The sequence below is a fragment of the Mus caroli genome, chromosome 4, assembly GCF_900094665.2.
Source record: "Mus caroli chromosome 4, CAROLI_EIJ_v1.1, whole genome shotgun sequence".
Taxonomy (NCBI): Eukaryota; Metazoa; Chordata; class Mammalia; order Rodentia; family Muridae; genus Mus; species Mus caroli.
Genome location: NC_034573.1, coordinates 87,156,426 through 87,174,499, shown reverse-complemented (window position 1 = coordinate 87,174,499; position 18,074 = coordinate 87,156,426). Strand labels below are relative to the sequence as shown.

Below are 18,074 nucleotides of genomic sequence, written 5' to 3'. Positions count from 1 at the left end.
TATTTTATTTAGAATATAACTCAGGCTGTGATCTTCGAGTCATTTGCTTTGCATTTTTTAGAACCCATCTGGGACAAGAGTTGAGGTTGTCTAGAAGCTTTGAGATGACTGTACTTCCCTACTTCTAACCCAGGCTCTACTTTAGAATGTCTTTGATAGCTAAGCATTTTCTGAACTTTGATCAGTTACAAAATATACATATTGATTAGTTATCTGATACCTTGGTGGATAAAAATATTCTGAATGAAAGGCTGTTTTTACTTAGGTGCCTTTTTTTTAACCACACTACGTAGTTAAGTACGGTTTATCTATACATGTAATGTCTTTTGTCAGCCCTACCCTGTAGTATTTATTCCCACTTTCAACATTAATTAAGAATAGGAATTATTCAACTGTTTTTATATCCTGGTTCTGACATTCACCATTTATTTTGTTGGACTTACACTCTCATTTGCCTCTGATATCTTCTGTTAATGAGGAACAAAATTACCTTGCTTACAGAGTCAGTACTTGAAAGGATTGTAGCATGCACCAGGGCTTCAGTAGGTAGTTACTGTAGCTGGCAGCTGTGCTCTGTAGGTAATCCAGGTATGCCAGGTGTTGTCCTCACCAAGGCAGACTTGCTCAGTGACCCCGTACTATGTCATTGCTCTTCACTTGCAATGAGAGAAATAAGAAGAGAGGAGAGGAGATCTGAGAAATGAAAAGAGCTCTAGTTATCCTTAGGCTTGCTGTTTCTTTCCTCTCCCAAACCTCTTTTTTGTATATTGATAGTTAGGCTGGCCTTTGTTTCCTTGGGAAAGTGCCATTGTCCTCCTAGTCAGGCCTGGTGTCTTCTCAGTTTTCAGATAAGAATGCCACCTGCTGATGTAGCATTGTCACTGGCTTGATGACTTGTTCTAAAGATGCCTTGCACTGCTGAGAGCAGTCCCAGGTTGGCACTGACACTGCCTCTACTGCTCAGAAGATTCTTGGCTTGGAAGATAACTGAGAGGACATCATGCCTTTCTACAGAGCAATCAGAAAAGGGGCACTGTTTACTTTTCATTATTAGTAATAGCTTAGCATAAACATGCGTAGAGGGGCAAATATAGTCAGGCAGTAAACATTCGATGCACACTCAGTGTGTTCAAAGAGCCTACCAAGCTGTAATCTAAAAACGCTGAAGAGAATTTTAATCAGAAGGGGACTGGAGAAATAGTTGATGAAAATGTTTCTCTTTAAACTTGTCTAGGTTTACCTTACAAATTTGAAGTACAACAGATGTTAGAAGAACCTCAGTGGGAATTAGTATTTGAAAAGACAAGATGGATAATCGAAAAATACAGGCTTTCTAATAGGTATGTGCTGAGGTTTGTGATAACACCACATTGGCAGTCTCTCTCTTGAATCAGAGAAAGCAAAGCCTAGATTAATAATAGGATACTGGTGTCTGAAATTATTGATAGCTTATTTCACAGCCAATTGTTATATTTATCTCATCAGTTGCTTCTCAAATTTCTTCCTGTAGCAGCATCCCCATGGATAGAATCTTTCGCCGGGATTCTGACCTAACTTGTCTGCAGAAAGTAAGTTGCCTTAATTTTTAATTGGTTCCATTATTCAGATTCCAAAGCTGGTCATCTTGCTGTGTTTCCCACTGTTCTGTGGATATATTTCCAATTTTTCCATTATTGATTCACTTTGTAAAATTAGTGTGTTATACTGACTAAGCGTATACATAGAAATAATTCTCTTTTAGAATGCATTTGTTAGTGTTAACTGATATATTGCTCAACAGGTTATTATTGTGTACAGTGAAGCACATTTTATTATTTTTTTTAAACTTTATAAGTACCCTGTTTCCCTTTGAACTGTAATGGTCACTTGTTTTTAAGAAATATAGTATAAATGTAATTTGAATTTAAACGGTCATTTTGTTCTAACTTTGTACTTGAAAATTCTAAAGGTTTAGAATTTTTTTTCTACTTCTGATTAAGATGAATAGATTGTTAATTAACATCTTTGGTTTGTTTTATTTAGTCTTTTATTTTAGTTTATTTAGTCTTTTGGAAATAATCCCAAAAATTAAATTTCCTAAGTTCTTTCTGCTGCTTTTTTCTATATACTATTGAAAGACCAATGTGTGCATCCCCAAAAAACTGCCCACGCACTATGTACTTAGTGCTCGTTTGTTCCTTTGGTTGTGGTGGGTTTCGATTTGAACCTTGCACTCTGTCTGGGCACTGTGCTTCATCTCTAAACCCACAGGCTTACGTGCTTTGTTTTTGTGTTGTTTGCTTTTAAAACTTTAGAGATAATTTGCCTCTGTAAATGTAACTGCTAAGAGGGCCAAAATCACAGATATGTACAAAGTAAGGTGAATTCCTTGCGCATGGTTTATTTCCTGCGGAGTTGTTAGGGAGCTAAATGTACCTTCAACAGTGATTCCAGTGCCCTCATCTGAGATTTGTGAGGACAGTGTTTCTCATTTGAGTATTAAGAAATCTGAGGTTTAAAAAGAAATAGTGACAGTTATGCAAGCCCTCTTAATACTAAATATAAAGCTTTTCTTTTATACTAGCTTTTGGAGTGTCTAAGGAAAACACTGAGCAAAGTAGCCAATTGCTTCATCGCTGAGGAGTTCTTGACTCAAATAGAAAATCTGTTCCTTTCCAATTACAAAAGCAAGGAAGAGAATGGACTGGCAGAAGAGGACAGTACAAAGGAATTGTTCATGTAATTATTTTAAAGTAAGATGTTCTAATCTTGGCATGCTACTGTAAATAATTGAGATTTTAAAGCAATATAAATTATGTTTTTTTTCTTTTAATCCATAAAACTCTAAACTTTCTCACATAGATAATGTGAGAAGGAAGAGAGAGCCCTTGTTCTCATAGTGGTAATCAAGAGTGGTAGAGCCCTGCCTATGCTAAGCTGTGCAGTGGGCATGAAAGCTTGAGCTCTGCTCTGCCTCATGGTTGTGCAGCTTGATAACTAGGAGATATGACCGAGCTTCGCTTTTTCCCAGAGGGAGTGTGTTTCTCACTTTGGCATCTCATTAGACACACTTTCTTCCCATATGTTCTGGTGGTGAGATTGTGTGTGTGTGTGTGTGTGTGTGTGTGTGTGTGTTATTTGGATGTTGCAGCCTAGGTGTGAAACATTAATGGGGTTGAGAACTACTGACTAATAAATATAACAACATGCCAACACAGCAAAAGGGGACATCCTTAGTAATATTCAGACAGGAGTCCAAAGGGGAGAAGAACCAATTTTCAGTCAGCGGTGTCTGCTTCAGTCTTACTGTGTACACTATACTATAGGACAGTCAGCCTCCTTGGCGACTTAAATGTTTAAATGAATTTCACAAGGGAAATAATTAGCTCCAACTCTGTCCAATTGCAGTAGCATGTGACAAAATGTCATTGAACTAGACTTGGTAATGTAGCCCTCAACCTAGCTTTTTTCCCTACTGTCAGGAGAAAGAGAAAAATGAGTCACATATTAATTATAATAGGAAAAAAAATGCCATCTGGTATTTTACATAGCTTAACACAGTTTCATGTACTTGCTGAATATGAAAAGTAAACTTTTTTCATGTAAAATTCAAATTGTTCATGTAAGTATTAGTGAATATTTCTGCTAGCTGGAGAACTGGTGTTTGACCCTGTCCAGGCCTTCTTATTAGCGACAGTTTTGTTATATTGAAACTGAATGTGAGTTTAGAGTTTTCATTTTTTTGCTGTAGTTGTAGCCAAAGGAGGAGGCAGCACTGGATGGAATGACTGCAGTTGTAGGTGACCTGAATCTGATTTGGGCACTGTGATTTGAAGAGAAGGCGTTTGCTTTCTCTAGCCAAGTTTGTTTTATGTAGCTGAGGCTAATCCAGCCTGAGTGTTGCTCCTAATCTGATTTATCTGCTGGCTTGTTAGGCTGCACCTTTGGAACTTTATAAGATCGGGTAGTTGCAGAATTAATGTGTAGCTTTAAAAGAGAACCAGCAGTTTTTCCATTTCCCTCTGTACATTTAATACGAAGAATGAAACATACTTTGTAAAATCCTCTTGAAGTCTGGAAGTGCAAGGACTCCAGAGCAAAAATCAGGAATCCTGAGCTCTCAACCTAATCTGCTCAAACTTTGGTAAGGGGCCTCGCTCCACGCTCAGCTCTCTAAACTCATCAATTGAGATTCAAAGAGCTGAATTCTATCACTTGGTGTCTCTTCAAGCACACAAGGCTACAAAAGTCAGTAGCAATTAATTCATTCCTTTCTGTTTCCCTTCCTCTTCACCTGTCTCTTCATAGCTGTTGGCACAGACCTGAAATGGATGATAATTTACTTTCTTGAAATTTTCCTAGAATGTTGTTGAATTTTAAAAAGTTCTTTCTCAAATCTGGACTTTACACACGCCAGTGGTTAAGGGTATTCACTACCCTGAGCTATACATTGTAAGGACCCAACGGGTGCCAATAGTCAGAGTGTAGGGCCTTGAGAACAGAAGTTTTTAAGCAACTATTGAGAAAATACAACTATTTTCTGATTGTAGAATATATTTGTAATTTATCTTATGAAATATTTTTAAATACAGTGAAATATATACAAAGTGCAAATATCTCAAACCTACTGTTGAGGAAATATTTTACATAGAAATCAGATTCTTAACCAGTTTTTAACAGCATAAATTCAGAATATTCAGAGTTATTGTTTGTCTGCCTTTGTTTCCTGTCTGTTCTCTGTGCTGCCTTCTCTTCTCTTGTCCTAGTGTCTACATGCTCTGGCAGCTGTAGGTGGCCCCTCTGCCAACCTAGGCCTCCTGAGACTAGTTAGAGCCAAGACCTTAAAGAAGCACAGATGAGTCTGGAACTTGAGGGGACATGTAACACAGAAGTTCATGAAAGGGAGGGAGGGAGGGGGGGAGGAGGGGAGAGAGAGAGAGAGAGAGAGAGAGAGAGAGAGAGAGAGAGAGAGAGAGAGAGAGAGCCCGAGCCCTTCCCAACAGTGTTTGCAGAAGTGGAGGACCAGCGATGCCTGAGTCTCTTCATCCTGGGTTCTGTTTTTATTGGTGCATAAAAATGTAAATTGAGCTTAAATTTTGTCTCTTATTCTGACATGGTTAAGGACACTTAATAATAGTACTTGTCTTATACTAGACTTACTGTTCTTCAAAACTAATACTCAAGAAAGCAAAATCAGTGAAACAAGACCAGTAAAGTAAAACTCGCTGGCCATTGTTTAACCTTGGCCCTTCTTCTCCACTCCTTTTAAATGGCTAGGAGCCCCCAGTCTTGGAGTTGGTTTGGCCACCTGCTCAATGCTCATGAGGTTTTAGGCACCAAGCACTTTAGCTCACTTTGACCTCTTCCATATAGAATTTAAAATTACATTTTATAATTGTGTTTGTATAACATGACAGTATTCACATTTTGGATTAAAATATTCCCTTAATCTAAAAGTTGAATTATTTTTCCTAATGAAATTAAGTAAAATGTTTGTTATACACCCTTCAAAATTCTGAGAATTTGAGACTGTACCTGATGAATGGTTTATATTCTGAGAGGGTTGTTGGAAATATGCAGAACATGTTCTCCATCCCTTACCACCACTCAGGTGTTTGTTTCACTCCAGCCAGGAGCACTGCAGGTCCTCCTGTCACAAGCCTGGACATCTGAACTTCGTCCTTCCGATCCTAGCCAGAACTCAGTATGGCTTAGATCATCCATGGGAGGCGGAGATGCAGTAGTTAGAAATCAGTGGATAGGAATTTTATTTTGGTTGTGCACTTTTACAGCTTGTGGGCCACCTCACAGGATGAGGTACCTTTCTTCCCTTTTCTGTGAAACCCTCATATTCATCTAGTCATCCATTCTCACAGCTCATAGGTACAAGAGCTTTATATCATTCATTGAAAGTAATTAAACAGACCCATTCAGAAAATGTCTGCAGTCATTTATTGTTTAGCATTGGTCCAGGCTTCTCCACAGAATGTTCCTCTCGGGCTTGGGTAGGTGAGGTTGGTAGCATGCAGACTGGAAGCACCTTTAGCCTCTTCGTTTCTCAGGACAGAGAAAGCGGCAGCCTCAGCATTCCAGCCTAAGCTGTCCTACTGCTCTTTTTTTTACCTTTTCCCACGTACACTGCTGAGTCCTGACGGAAGGAAGGAAGGTGCTGGAGAAGCCAACAAAACCTGTGCACGCTTCCGCTCTGTCTCTGCTCTGTGCCAACTGAAGACACCCAATTGGCCACCTGCTTGTGGACACACTTGAAGTTCACTGGCAGACATCCCATGTTGGTTTCTCAGCAGGAGAGGTGGCCACCCAAATTTCCCTTTTCTACTTACCAGCAAGTAGTACTTAGCAAGGCACTTAATCTGGTGTCACATGACACTCATAGAGGAAAGCACCTACACAGAAGCACAAGAAGAGCACACACATTCTGATGAACATGGTCTGTGTTAGCATTAACAAACTTAACGAAGAAACTTGATCTCTAGAACTGCATCTCTAGTTTTGTATTTAGCTCTTATGACAATATATCTTATAATGTATCCAGAAAAATCAGAATAATGTAATATCCTTAGATTATTATTTCCTGACCTTTTCTGAAAAAGTCTCATGCATGCTTTCATTTCCTGTAACTTTGTTTTCTGTTATCTCTTCTACCTTATTCCCTTGCTGCCCCCACCAAATCAGGAGGAAATAAAAGCATCCAAGAGGAACTTAAAAGGTTCTAAATGAAACTAAACTTTAAAGCTGAAATTAATTCACAGCATCTGCATAGCTTTTATTTTTGTCCTTTGCTGTTTCTGTCATATATTCATGTGCGTTCCAGGGAAAATAACCTGCTTTGTTGTGTCTGAGGGTTCCTAGTAGCTTATCAGGAATTCAATAAATTCATATTTCCGGTGTATATATTATCAAAAAATTGAGGCCTGCGTGGTGGTGCACACCTTTAATCCCAGACCTCAGTGGCAGAGGCAGGGAGCTCTCCAGAGTTCAAGGTTAGCCTGGAACAGGACTACATAGTAAGACCCTGTCTTAAAAATAAAACAAAAACAAGACAAAACAAAGCTGGGCTTGGGGCGTACGCCTTTAATCCCAGCACTCAGGAGGCAGAGGCAGGCGAATTTCTGAGTTCGAGGCCAGCCTGGTCTACAAAGTGAGTTCCAGGACATCCAGGGCTATACAGAGAAACCTTGTCTCAGAAACAAAAAACAAACAAACAAACAAAAAAACAGAAAGATTATCTGCTTCAGCATATGAGTACTAAAGTTGTAATTAGATTTTAGCATGATTTATGTAGATGAGTCTTTTATATTGCCTTTAAATGTGTAGATTGGAGTTGATTTATACAGTTGTGTTGTATATAAGATATTGCATGACAGTTTATGAACTTGTTGCTATTTTCCCACAATATTAACAGTTTTGTGAATTTTTTCACTATGCATTTACAGTGTTCTATAACAGCATATAATGACTTAAAACTATTTTATACATTTAAATGTTATGTTGTATATATCTACATTAAAGAATATTGTAAATATCAATATTTGTAAAATTATGTTTTCCAAAAATATAAACTCATTTTTCCATACCTACTTGTGGCATATTAAAAATACCAGTTTTTAAGCTTTGACGTATTATCTTGTAGTGATCATGCTGTCAATTCAATGTAAGCAAATGTTGAAAATAAAACAGGTAGTTTTTGATGTCTTTGTAAATTATTAGCAATAATGTTATTGAATTACAGAAAGAAGGCACTTAGTTACCGTGCTATTGCTGTAACAAAACATCATGACCAAGGCAACTTACAAAAGAGAGCATTTAATTTGGGGTTCACACTTGGATCCAGAGGGTCCATATCAGGGAGTATGGCAGCAGGCAGTTACGCATGGCATTGGAGCAGTAGCTGGGACCTTTGACACCCTATTCCCAAGCAGAAAGCAGAGAAAGAGAAAGGCTTTGGAAGCTGTAAGGCCTACTCTTCTGTGTCACCTCCTCCCACAAGGTTCTGCCTGCTAATCATTCCCAAACTGGTCCACCAATGGAGACCAAGGGTTCAAATGTCCAGGAACATTCCTATCCCACAGCCACATTCATTCAGCCAGGGTTCGCTGACCCATCTCTTACACTGCTCACCGTCAGGGAAACTGTACCTTCTTTCTACAAGAATCTGCTAAGTGAGAAATGTAATACAAGCAGTAGTTGGATATAAAATAGACAAGTGACAGGTAGAATGGTGGTGGGGAGAATCCTCTGGACTCGAAGCTGTGAAATGAGTGCCTTTAGAAGAAATGGCAGGAGTTGATCATGTGATGTTTAGGAGATGTTGGAAGTAGCCTTAGCATAACTGGATGTTAGAAAAAATATTTTGATTGGAGACGAGGGTATATGAAAATGATAATTGCGAAAGCAACATAGAACCAGCCCACTAAATTTTAAGTTACAGAAAATAGAAAGTAGAGGCCAGTGAGGTAGTAGGTAAAGGCATCTGCTTTGTGTTGGGTGCCCAGCCTGGGGGGATAAAGCGAGTGGGAGAAAACCCCTCGTCCCTCCAGAGTTCCGGTGCTCTGGGCAGGCGGAGGTGGAAGACTACTGCAGCTCTCCACGTGGCCCCAGGTGGGTGTCTGGCTGTGGGAAGCTATGGACCCAGCCTGCGGGGGGGGGGTGGACAAGGGGCAGTCCTAGGTAACAGATTCTCAGTCTCGGGCAACCCGATCACCGCTGGATACCGCAGAAGAGCTGAGAACAAAATGGCCCCCGGGGCAGCTCGGTCAACCCTGGGGCCAAAGGGAGGAGAGGGCAGGGAGAGAGGGGGCATGGTTCCCACACTGGCAAGAGTCCTTGGTCTGGTTGGTGGCTGGAGCTCAGGAAGGCCTTCTGGTGGGAGGTCAGACACCGCTCAGGGACAGTCTCTGGCTTTAGAGCTTTATTGTAGTAAGGCAGAGAGGAAAAGAGAAGGTAGAAAGAAAGGACGGCCATGGCCATGTGGAGATGGGGTGAAGGCAGAGAGAGAAGGAGGGCTAGAGATGAGAGTAAGAAAGGTGGGAGCTTAAGAGAGAGAGGACGGGCCAAGCAGCCCCTTTTATAGTGGGCTGGGCTATCTTGGCAGTTGTAGGGTAGCTGTGGGGAGGAGCATAAGTAGCTGCTATAGTCAGGTAACTGTGGGGGTGGAGTCTAGCCAGAATGCCAGGAGCTCAGGGCTTTGTCTGCATGACTGATAGTCACAGAATTATGGAGTTGGGGGCTCTGTGGTATCAGACACCTTTCTCTGGGAACGTGGCTCACTGTTCTGTCCCTTGTAGAGTTTTCTACTGGGTCACCAGAGCAGGCCGCATTCAACCAAAATAGGCTGCCTTTCACGGCCCCACACCTTCACCATGTCAAATGCTGATACATGCATGCACAGAAAACATTCTAAAATTTTAAATTTTTCAAGTAAGTACAAAGTGAAACTCTCACTTCAAAAAAAAAATCAGTGTAAAGTATAAATATTGGTTTAACTGATTTTGAATGTTCCATTTTTTTTCCTAGCATGTAGGAAATACATTGTATATAAAGTAAGGTAATAATCTTTATATTATTCTCATTAAAAACGCCCACTTAGGGATGTAGCTCAGCATTATCTTGCTAGATGTGTGAGATCCGTCCATTTGTTAAGTATGTGTATGGCATCCCATGCTATAGTCTGTCCTAGTGGAGAGTCACATTGTTCCCGTGTCTCTCCTGCAGGGTTTGGTTTGGGTCGGCTTTTCTGTTGTTTTATCTCCTATCAGTACTTGCAGGAGAGATTCCTAGTGATTGCTAAGCCAACAGTTTTGTCCCTTTTACATTTTTTAGTGTCTTGGAGAAGTTTTTATTTTTTATAGTAATTTAAAGTCAAGTACCCAAGTAAAAATGATGATTTATTTACAAGATAATAAAATCCTGAGAGTCTTAATTCCATAAAGCATGTATTTCAATGGAAGTTCATTCCTCCATAGAACTGTTAGGGATTCTTACGATTAAGCATTTGGTTTAACTTTCCGATTACAGCCATGGTATTAGAGGTCAGCATTGTCTCACAGTCCTGTTTGTGCTTGCATGGTTTTCTGCATCACTGAACCTCGAGTTTATCTTCTGACAGAATGCTGGTTTAAACACAGACTTACACCACATACATATTCATTCGGAATCTTGCATTTTCAGAAAGATATACTAAAATAGAATGCTTGCTTTTGTCTTCCATATTTTTCCTCTTATACTACTAGACATATTAGGGCATAAAGGATTTAGTGGGTGTAGTGGCTATTCCTGGTTGTCAACTTGACTATATCTGGAATGAACTACAATCCAGAATTGGAAGGCTCACCAGTGACCCTAATCTGGAGGCTGGGAGATAGAAGTTTCTGACCTGGATCTTGGTATGGAGATCTTGAGGCATAGTGGCTATGGATTCCAGAAAATTAAGACAGGGAGATCTCCAAATTCAAGGTCATCTGGGATTAAAGGCACACACCTTTAATCTGTGCTACACCTTCTGCTGGAGACTATATAAGGACATTGGAAGAAGGATGCCCGACATTGAAAGCTGGGGTCACTTGCTACCACCTCATCTGTGCCAGGTGACGTTTCCTAGTTCTCAGATCGGTTCTCAGTTCATTGGAGAAAGGCTGAGACATGGGACATCTTGAGCTCTGGATGGCTTTAGCATAGGCTAAGCCATAGGTTCCTTTTAAGGATTAATGACCTAGAAGCTCCAGGTGGGCTGAAAAACCCAGACAGGACAGTTGACTGGTAATGCCTGTGGGCTGGCAGGATATGGGAGCTTCTGATTTGATTGGTATACCGGCCTCACTGACCTGCAGATAGAATCTTCCATCCCCAAAGTCCTCCTTTCTGCCATGAGACTCCCAAGTCTCCTGCACCAGGCCTCCCAGGCTCCACTCCCATGTATCCTTCAGTTATTCTGATTAAGGGGCAGTCCTACCGAAGAAGCTGGTCTCTTTTACTTCCAAGCTGTTTCCATCAATACCAGTCTACCAACTTCCCCAGTCTCCAACCCCACATGTGCCAACAGCCCATAAAATATACCTTATGTTCTCTGCTCCTGGGCCTTTCAGCAGGGTCTGGAATCCAAGTAAGAGCCCAGAAATTTGCTGTTGCTGCTCCAAACCTCTCATATATACTCAGGTGTTTCCACACTGGTCTACCCAGAGCTAGAGACCTACTTTCACCACAAAATACCTGTGGTCAACAAAGGTTACAGTAACCAAGTTGTCCTCACCTGAAAAACGTGGTGCTTCACCCGTAAGAGAAGGAACACATTCCACCCGAGACCATCGTTTCAGACCTAAGCAAGCTTCTGCTCAGATTTTGCCTTTCTGGAAGTTTCTTGGACGACTTAAAGGCTGGGTGCTGATTTCTCCTTAATGGCAATAGATACATTTCCCTGTTGTCCAAGTTTAGTGTATTTAGGAAAGGCCCTCTCTAGAGTTAGCCGAGCCAGCATTGCAATGTAGGTCCCGAGAAGACACAGGATGAGTCATGTAGATAATAGTAGTTTTCCCTGAGTAACTCAAACACTTAGAGTGTCAGAGAACAGGGGACCAGGCCTAGCCCCAGCTGGGAAAGTCAGAGAAAACATCTAAGATACATCCTGACTGGTGTTATTTTGTGGTGGTGTCTAAGTGGTCTAGATGTAATCTTCCACCATTATAGCCCATCTCTCTTTGTCTTAATGAATCTGAGGTTGCCGCAAGCACTAAACAGTTAACCCATGAAATTACTTAATGCACTGCCTAGAGTCGAGCAGGAACTCAGGGCTATTATCTTTACTAATGAGGCTGTTAGTATTTCATTTAAATATTGTGTCAGTAGGTTTCAGTGGGAAACAAGCCACATGAGGAACTGTATTAAAGGGTAGCGACATTAGGAAGGCTGAGAACACTGTCCTAAAGGGTTAACTAAGCAGTAGAGCTTCATTAACATACAGAACTCTGATAGTCTGGAAACCAAAGTTGTTAGTTTCCCAACTATTCCAACTAGAAGAAGAAACCATTGTACAGGTAGAGCCGGTCACACAGCTCATTGTTGGAAGCTGTATGTGAAGGCTTACGAAGCAGGAGGCATCCACTTTATAGAGAACAGGCCACGGAAAAAGAAAAAGTCATGGCTGAGCTCAGTACACTGGGCAAGATGGCATGAGTCTCTTAGATGAGAATGGAGGAGGACAAACGCACAATGCAGCTTCAAAGAGAAACTGTGAAGTACACAAAACTGGAGATCTCCAGGCTTTGTGAATTTAAAATTCCCCATCTTGGAGAAACTCTCAGGCATTCTCAAAAAAGACGAAAGGGAGGCTAGCAACAGCAATCCATGTGACATCAGAAGCAAGGGCTGAATAATTAGATTTCGGTACATTTGTATATATGAAGTTATTTTAGAATGGAGAATCGGCATGGAAAAAAAAATCTATGTCACTGATAGGAGAGTACTGCAGCTCAAGCTTCAGGAAAATGAACGCTGAAATCAAAGGCACCTTTGTGCCAAGTTCACTGGGAAGTACTCTTCTGGGTACTTGTGAGGGACTGCACAATGGAAATATGAAATGCTCTATAAATCTCAGACATTTTGAACCTCACTGTCATGTCACAGACCTTGTGGTCAGCCATACTCAGAACACAGGCACACTAGAATACTTCACACGATTGGCTTGGGGCTATTTACATATAGGCAAGATGAAGGAAGCATTAATGAATTTCATATGTAAAGTAGGAAAGCACATCAAGATACAGGTGTCTGCCTCCAATCCTGATGACCTAAGCTCAACCCACGGAACCCACACGATAGAAGGAGAGAGTTGACTTTCACACGTGTACTGTGAAATGTGCACACAGCATAATACACAACATAAAATGTAATAAAAAGTTTTTTTCTTGTTCTTGTTTTTTATAATTTCTTGTTTTTTATTTTATAGTTTCTTTTTTTATTAGATATTTTCTTTATATACATTTCAAATGCTATCCCGAAAGTTCCCTATACACTCCCTCTGCCCTGTTCCCTTACCCACCCACTCCCATTTCTTGGCCCTGGCATTCCCCTGTATTGGGGCATATAAAGTTTGCAATACCAAGGGGCCTCTCTTCCCAGTGATGGCCGACTAGGCCATCTTCTGCTACATATGCAGCTAGAGATACAAGCTCTGGGGGTACTGGTTAGTTCATATTGTTGTTCCTCCTATAGGGTTGCAGACCCCTTCAGATCCTTGGGTGCTTTCTCTATCTTCTCCATTGAGGGCCCTGTGTTCCTTCTTATAGATGACTGTGAGCATCCACTTCTGTATTTGCCAGACACTGGCATAGCCTCATATGAGACAACTATACCAGGGTCCCTTCAGCAAAATCTTCCTGGCATTGTGCAATAGTGTCTGGGTTTGGTGGCTGATTATGAGATGGATCCCTGGGTGGGGTAGTCTCTGGAAGACAAGGAGGGGCACTTCAATAAAAAGTATTTTTATTTAAAAAGTCTAGATATAGGTAAGAGCTTTCTGAGTACTACTTAAGTCACTCAGGAAGTAAGGCCAGTTGTCAACAGGTGGCACCTAATGAAAGGAAGTAGCTAAATAAAAGAGGTGGAGTGCGGGAGAGAGACTGCAAGCTGCCTTCCTAGTTAAAGCTGGAAGAGCTGACATGGGAAGCCAGGGGACTGGAGGCAGCTAAGTATCTGAGTGCAGTTTGCACAGCAAGACTCATTGTTCTTATCACACCCCCTTTGATAACAGTTCAACAAGTTTACAGTTCAGCAGAGATGCTCACAGGCCACCATGTTCAAGGGTACGTGAAGCACAACAGTGTTATTTTTCCTTCACAAAAATGATTAAGGTATGGGAAAAACCATTTACTATAACATTCTCTAGAAATCAAGGAAGACTCAGGCATTCCTAGGATCTTTTGTTGCCATTCCAGATTCCCTTTTTGAGAAGTATCAGCATTGGGTGTTCCTGTGCCTGTGTCATGAATTCATTTTACTCTCACATAAGCTTATAGTTCACACCTCAGTACTACAGAATGAGAGAAAATCCTGGCAAAAGAATTATGCTTGGAATATACAAAGAAACTCAAGAGACTAAACAGGAAAACAAGCACAAGACGGCAGCCTACAGAGTGAGAAAGAGCTTCACCAACTCCACCTCTGACAGAGGGCTAATATCCAAAATATATATATAAAGAAGTCAAGAAAAAAAGACATTAACAAGCCAAATAACCCAATTGAAAAATGAGGTACAGATCTGAACAGAGAAATCTCAACAGAGGAACCTATCATGGCCAAGAAGCACTTAAAGAAACAGTCCAGGTCCTTAGTCATCAGAGATATACAATTCAATACAACTCTGAAATTACATCTTACACCTGTTAGAATGGCTAAGATCAAAAAATTATGCAACAGCTCAGGCTGTTGAAGATGTAGAGCATGGGGGAACACTCCTCCATTGCTGGTGAGAGTGCAAACTTGTACAACTACTTTGGAAATCAATTTGGCAGTTTCTCAGAAAATTGGGAATAGATCTATCTCAAGACCCAACTTTACTACTCCTGGGTATACACTCAAAAGACGCCCCTCCATATCACAAGGGCACTTCCTCATCTGTGTTCATAGCAACTTTATTCGTAGCCAGAAACTGGAAACAAACTAGATGTCCCTCAACTGAAGAGTGGATATAGAAAGTGTAGAATATTTAAACAGTAAACTCAGCTGTTAAAAACAATGATATGAAATCTGTAGGCAAATAGATGGGTCTAGAAAAGATCATCCTGAGTGAGGTAACCCAGACCCAGGAAGACAAACATGGTATGCACTCACTTATAAGTGGATATTTGTTATAAAATACAGGATAACTGTACTACAAACCACAAACACAATGAACCAAAGTAACAAGGAGAGCCCAAGTGGGAGACACTTGTATCTCACTGAGAAGGGGAACTGTGGAGAGCCGTGCCGTGAGCAATCGCCATTATAAGATGGCACTGGCTTCTGCTGTGCCTAACTAGTAAACAAGCCTTGTGCACAAGTACAAAAGTGAACTCACGCCTAGTCACTGCCTATCTCGGGGCGTAGTAATGAGGTGATGGGCGAGCAACAAATCAGGAGCTGACATGCCACATCAGGTGCTGAAACGCCATACTGAGGGCTATATAAGCAGCACCATTTTCCAGGGACGGGGTCTTCCCTCCTTAAGAAGCAATAAAGCTTGCCGCAGAAGAATCCGGTTGTCCAAGTGTGTTCTTGCCGGCGACGGGACAGTGAACTAGATAAGACATCAAGGGTGGATGGATGGATGGATGGATGGATGGATGGATGGATGGATGGGGCTGAGTAGGGGAGAGGATGGGAGCAGGAGGGACAAGGTGGGGGGAAGGATGGAGAGAAAGAGTACTGGGAGAGACAACTGAATTGGAGTGGGGGGGTCACCTCTGTGACAAGCTAGAAACATAGGACAATGGAAAATCCCAGGAATCTGAGGGTGACCCTAGGTAACACTACTACCATTGGAGAATATAGAGCCTGAACTAGCCATTTCCTATAACCAGGCAAGACTTCCAGTGGAAGGATTGGGACATCAACCAAGCCACAAAACCGTAGATCCAAAATTACTCCTTGGAGGATGGAGCAGAATTTAAGGGACGAGCCAACCAATGATTGGCCCAGCTTGAGAACCACCAATTCATAAGAGGTTGCCCACCTGGACACTATTAAATCTAGGAATTTATCAAGATGGTCAAGATGTAAGGAACACTTCCCCAGCTATATTTATCTTGAGCACACTTCCTTGTCCTAGCCCAATGTCAAATATTCTTGCTGGTATCATTGAAGAGGCACCAAGAACTCTCCACACGAGTTCTTGTAAAGCATCACATGTATGTGGGAGTAAAACAGTACACAGATTACTGTTACAGGGGTGCACAAGAGTACTGCAGTCATTGTCAGTGTACAACATAAACACACATGGACCTACTAGCAGGAACATACAAGGATATACTTCTATATCACTGCACATGCGTATACTAATACAGCAGCGCTGCACCAGGGCATCTTGATGTGGTTTTACCATGAAGCTGATGAATGGACCTGTGCAGCTCTGCAAATGCCTGACTCACAGCCACAGTGCATAGGTCTTTAGGAGTAGAGCAGTGAAGTGCAATAGAAAAGCACACAGTAGTTATGGAAGCAGCAGTGGTTGTGCTACCAATGCAGTGCACGGAAATGTCCTGTAACTGAAGTGATCATAGGTTTACCAGAAAGCAGCATACATGAATGTTGCATGCAGTTTTACGCTCTGCCCCCGCCCAGCTTCCTTTGAGTCCTTGGACAAAAAACACACATGGTTTCTTCCTTTACAACTTACCTTAGGACACAGTTACTGGGTGTTACTATCTCCTGCCTGGAAAATTGTGCCCTTAACAATATACTTATCTCCACTACTCCCACCTGCCCTAAACTTCAGTGGCTAGTCCCACTTAGCCCCTGCCAAACATCTCTGACCACCTGCCTGTAGCATTGGCCACAAGCCCCAGCTCCTCCCAAGACCTCACATGGCTCTGGCTTCTTCTCCAAAGCATGGCAGAAAGACTCCCCTTCCTTACAACTGCCTTTTCCTCCTGGAACCTGGAAGTCTCACCTCTACCTTTCTCCCAGCAGTTGGCCTCCAGATTTCTTTACTGACAGATCAAGAACCAATTGGGGTACCGAACCTTAGCATTGGAACAGCCCTCTGCACATGAATATATTATGAGAACAGTGCATCTGGATATTTACATAATAGTGCAGACACAGAGCAATGCTCCCTGCTGCCCTAGTGTGTCCATGTATTTACTAGGTGATCAGAATTCATAGATATCCCAAAATCCATGTGTACGTGATAATACAGCAGTGTACCTGGAAATACAAATAAAAGTGTGCACATGAACTCAGTATTAAAGGAGTGATCACACATATTCTGGCAAAGAAGCACACATGGATTTTGGAATACACATATGTGAAAATAATACTACATTAGGATTCATGGGTTTTCTATATCAATATTCAGGGAAGTACTTTACAGAAACACACAGGATATACTAATGCATCCCTGACATGAATGCACTAGTAGAGACAACACACCTAATACTAAAGCGCCACACAATGGAATCTTTGTCAAAATCAGTGTACTACTACTACAATGTAAACTGATGCACACTTACCACACAACAGATGGATGGACTTGTAAAGTCCAGAGCACGCCTCAACAAGGGCAACAGCATATCTGTTTTCAGGAGTAGAACACCATACTAGAATGAACATAGTGCAAATGAGAGTAATGATTCAGCCTCAAAATGATTAGACTACTAATGTACCACATACAGATCTGTTGCAACAAACAGGATCATAGACTTACTAAAAAGCAGTGCACACGATAATATTATTATACAGTTACACATGAACATTGAATTCCAGAAGAGCAATGGACACTGTTATCCTAGTATTGGTGTGCCTGTGTATTTTCTAGCATATTAGAACACATGGATGTACTCCTGGATGCAGGCAGATCTCTGTGAGCTTGAGGCCAGCCATAATGAGGGACTTTCTAAAAATAAAAATATCATAGATAGATAGATAGATAGATAGATAGATAGATAGATAGATAGATATGATAGATATGATAGAACAATAGATAGATAGATAGATAGATAGATAGATAGATAGATAGATAGATAGATAGGATAGATAAATAGGTAGATGATCAATCGTTAGATGATAGATACGACACACTTCCCATCATTGCTCCAAGTGCACAAAAGAGAAACTTCCAGCACTCCGTCTCCTAACCTGTGTCACTGATGCAGCTTTTGTCTCCACCCACCCTCTTCTTCTGCATTTCAAAACACCGAGGGCTGTACTCTGCACCAGAAGAGAAGAGGTCTCCAGACTTCACCAATATTTCCTAAAGAGACTCTGCCATTTGCTTTCCTCCTTCATAAAATCCTATTTTACTTTGTTGCTGAAACTGGAGATTTTCAGTGCCATAACCTTCTGGTCTCAGTGATCCAGCTTGCCTTGGTTCCCTGTTGACTAGCAGA

At 41.3% G+C, this 18,074-nt stretch overlaps 1 protein-coding gene across 5 annotated transcripts in view; it reads left to right on the top strand.

The window, feature by feature from the left end:
• Window positions 1–4,894, top strand: part of Mysm1 (Myb like, SWIRM and MPN domains 1) — a 33,985-nt gene extending 29,091 nt beyond the window's left edge. For 4 of the 5 annotated variants that reach the window (XM_021160769.2, XM_029476118.1, XM_029476117.1 and 1 more), the window contains exons 18-20: window positions 1,235–1,340; window positions 1,511–1,568; window positions 2,564–4,893. In XM_021160769.2, coding sequence (XP_021016428.1) covers window positions 1,235–1,340; window positions 1,511–1,568; window positions 2,564–2,722 — 323 coding nt within the window. In that variant the 3' untranslated portion in view covers window positions 2,723–4,893. Of the gene's footprint in view, window positions 1–1,234; window positions 1,341–1,510; window positions 1,569–2,563 lie in introns of all 5 variants that reach the window. The other variant, XM_029476116.1, reaches the window with a different exon arrangement.
• Window positions 4,895–18,074: the final 13,180 nt, after the last annotated feature.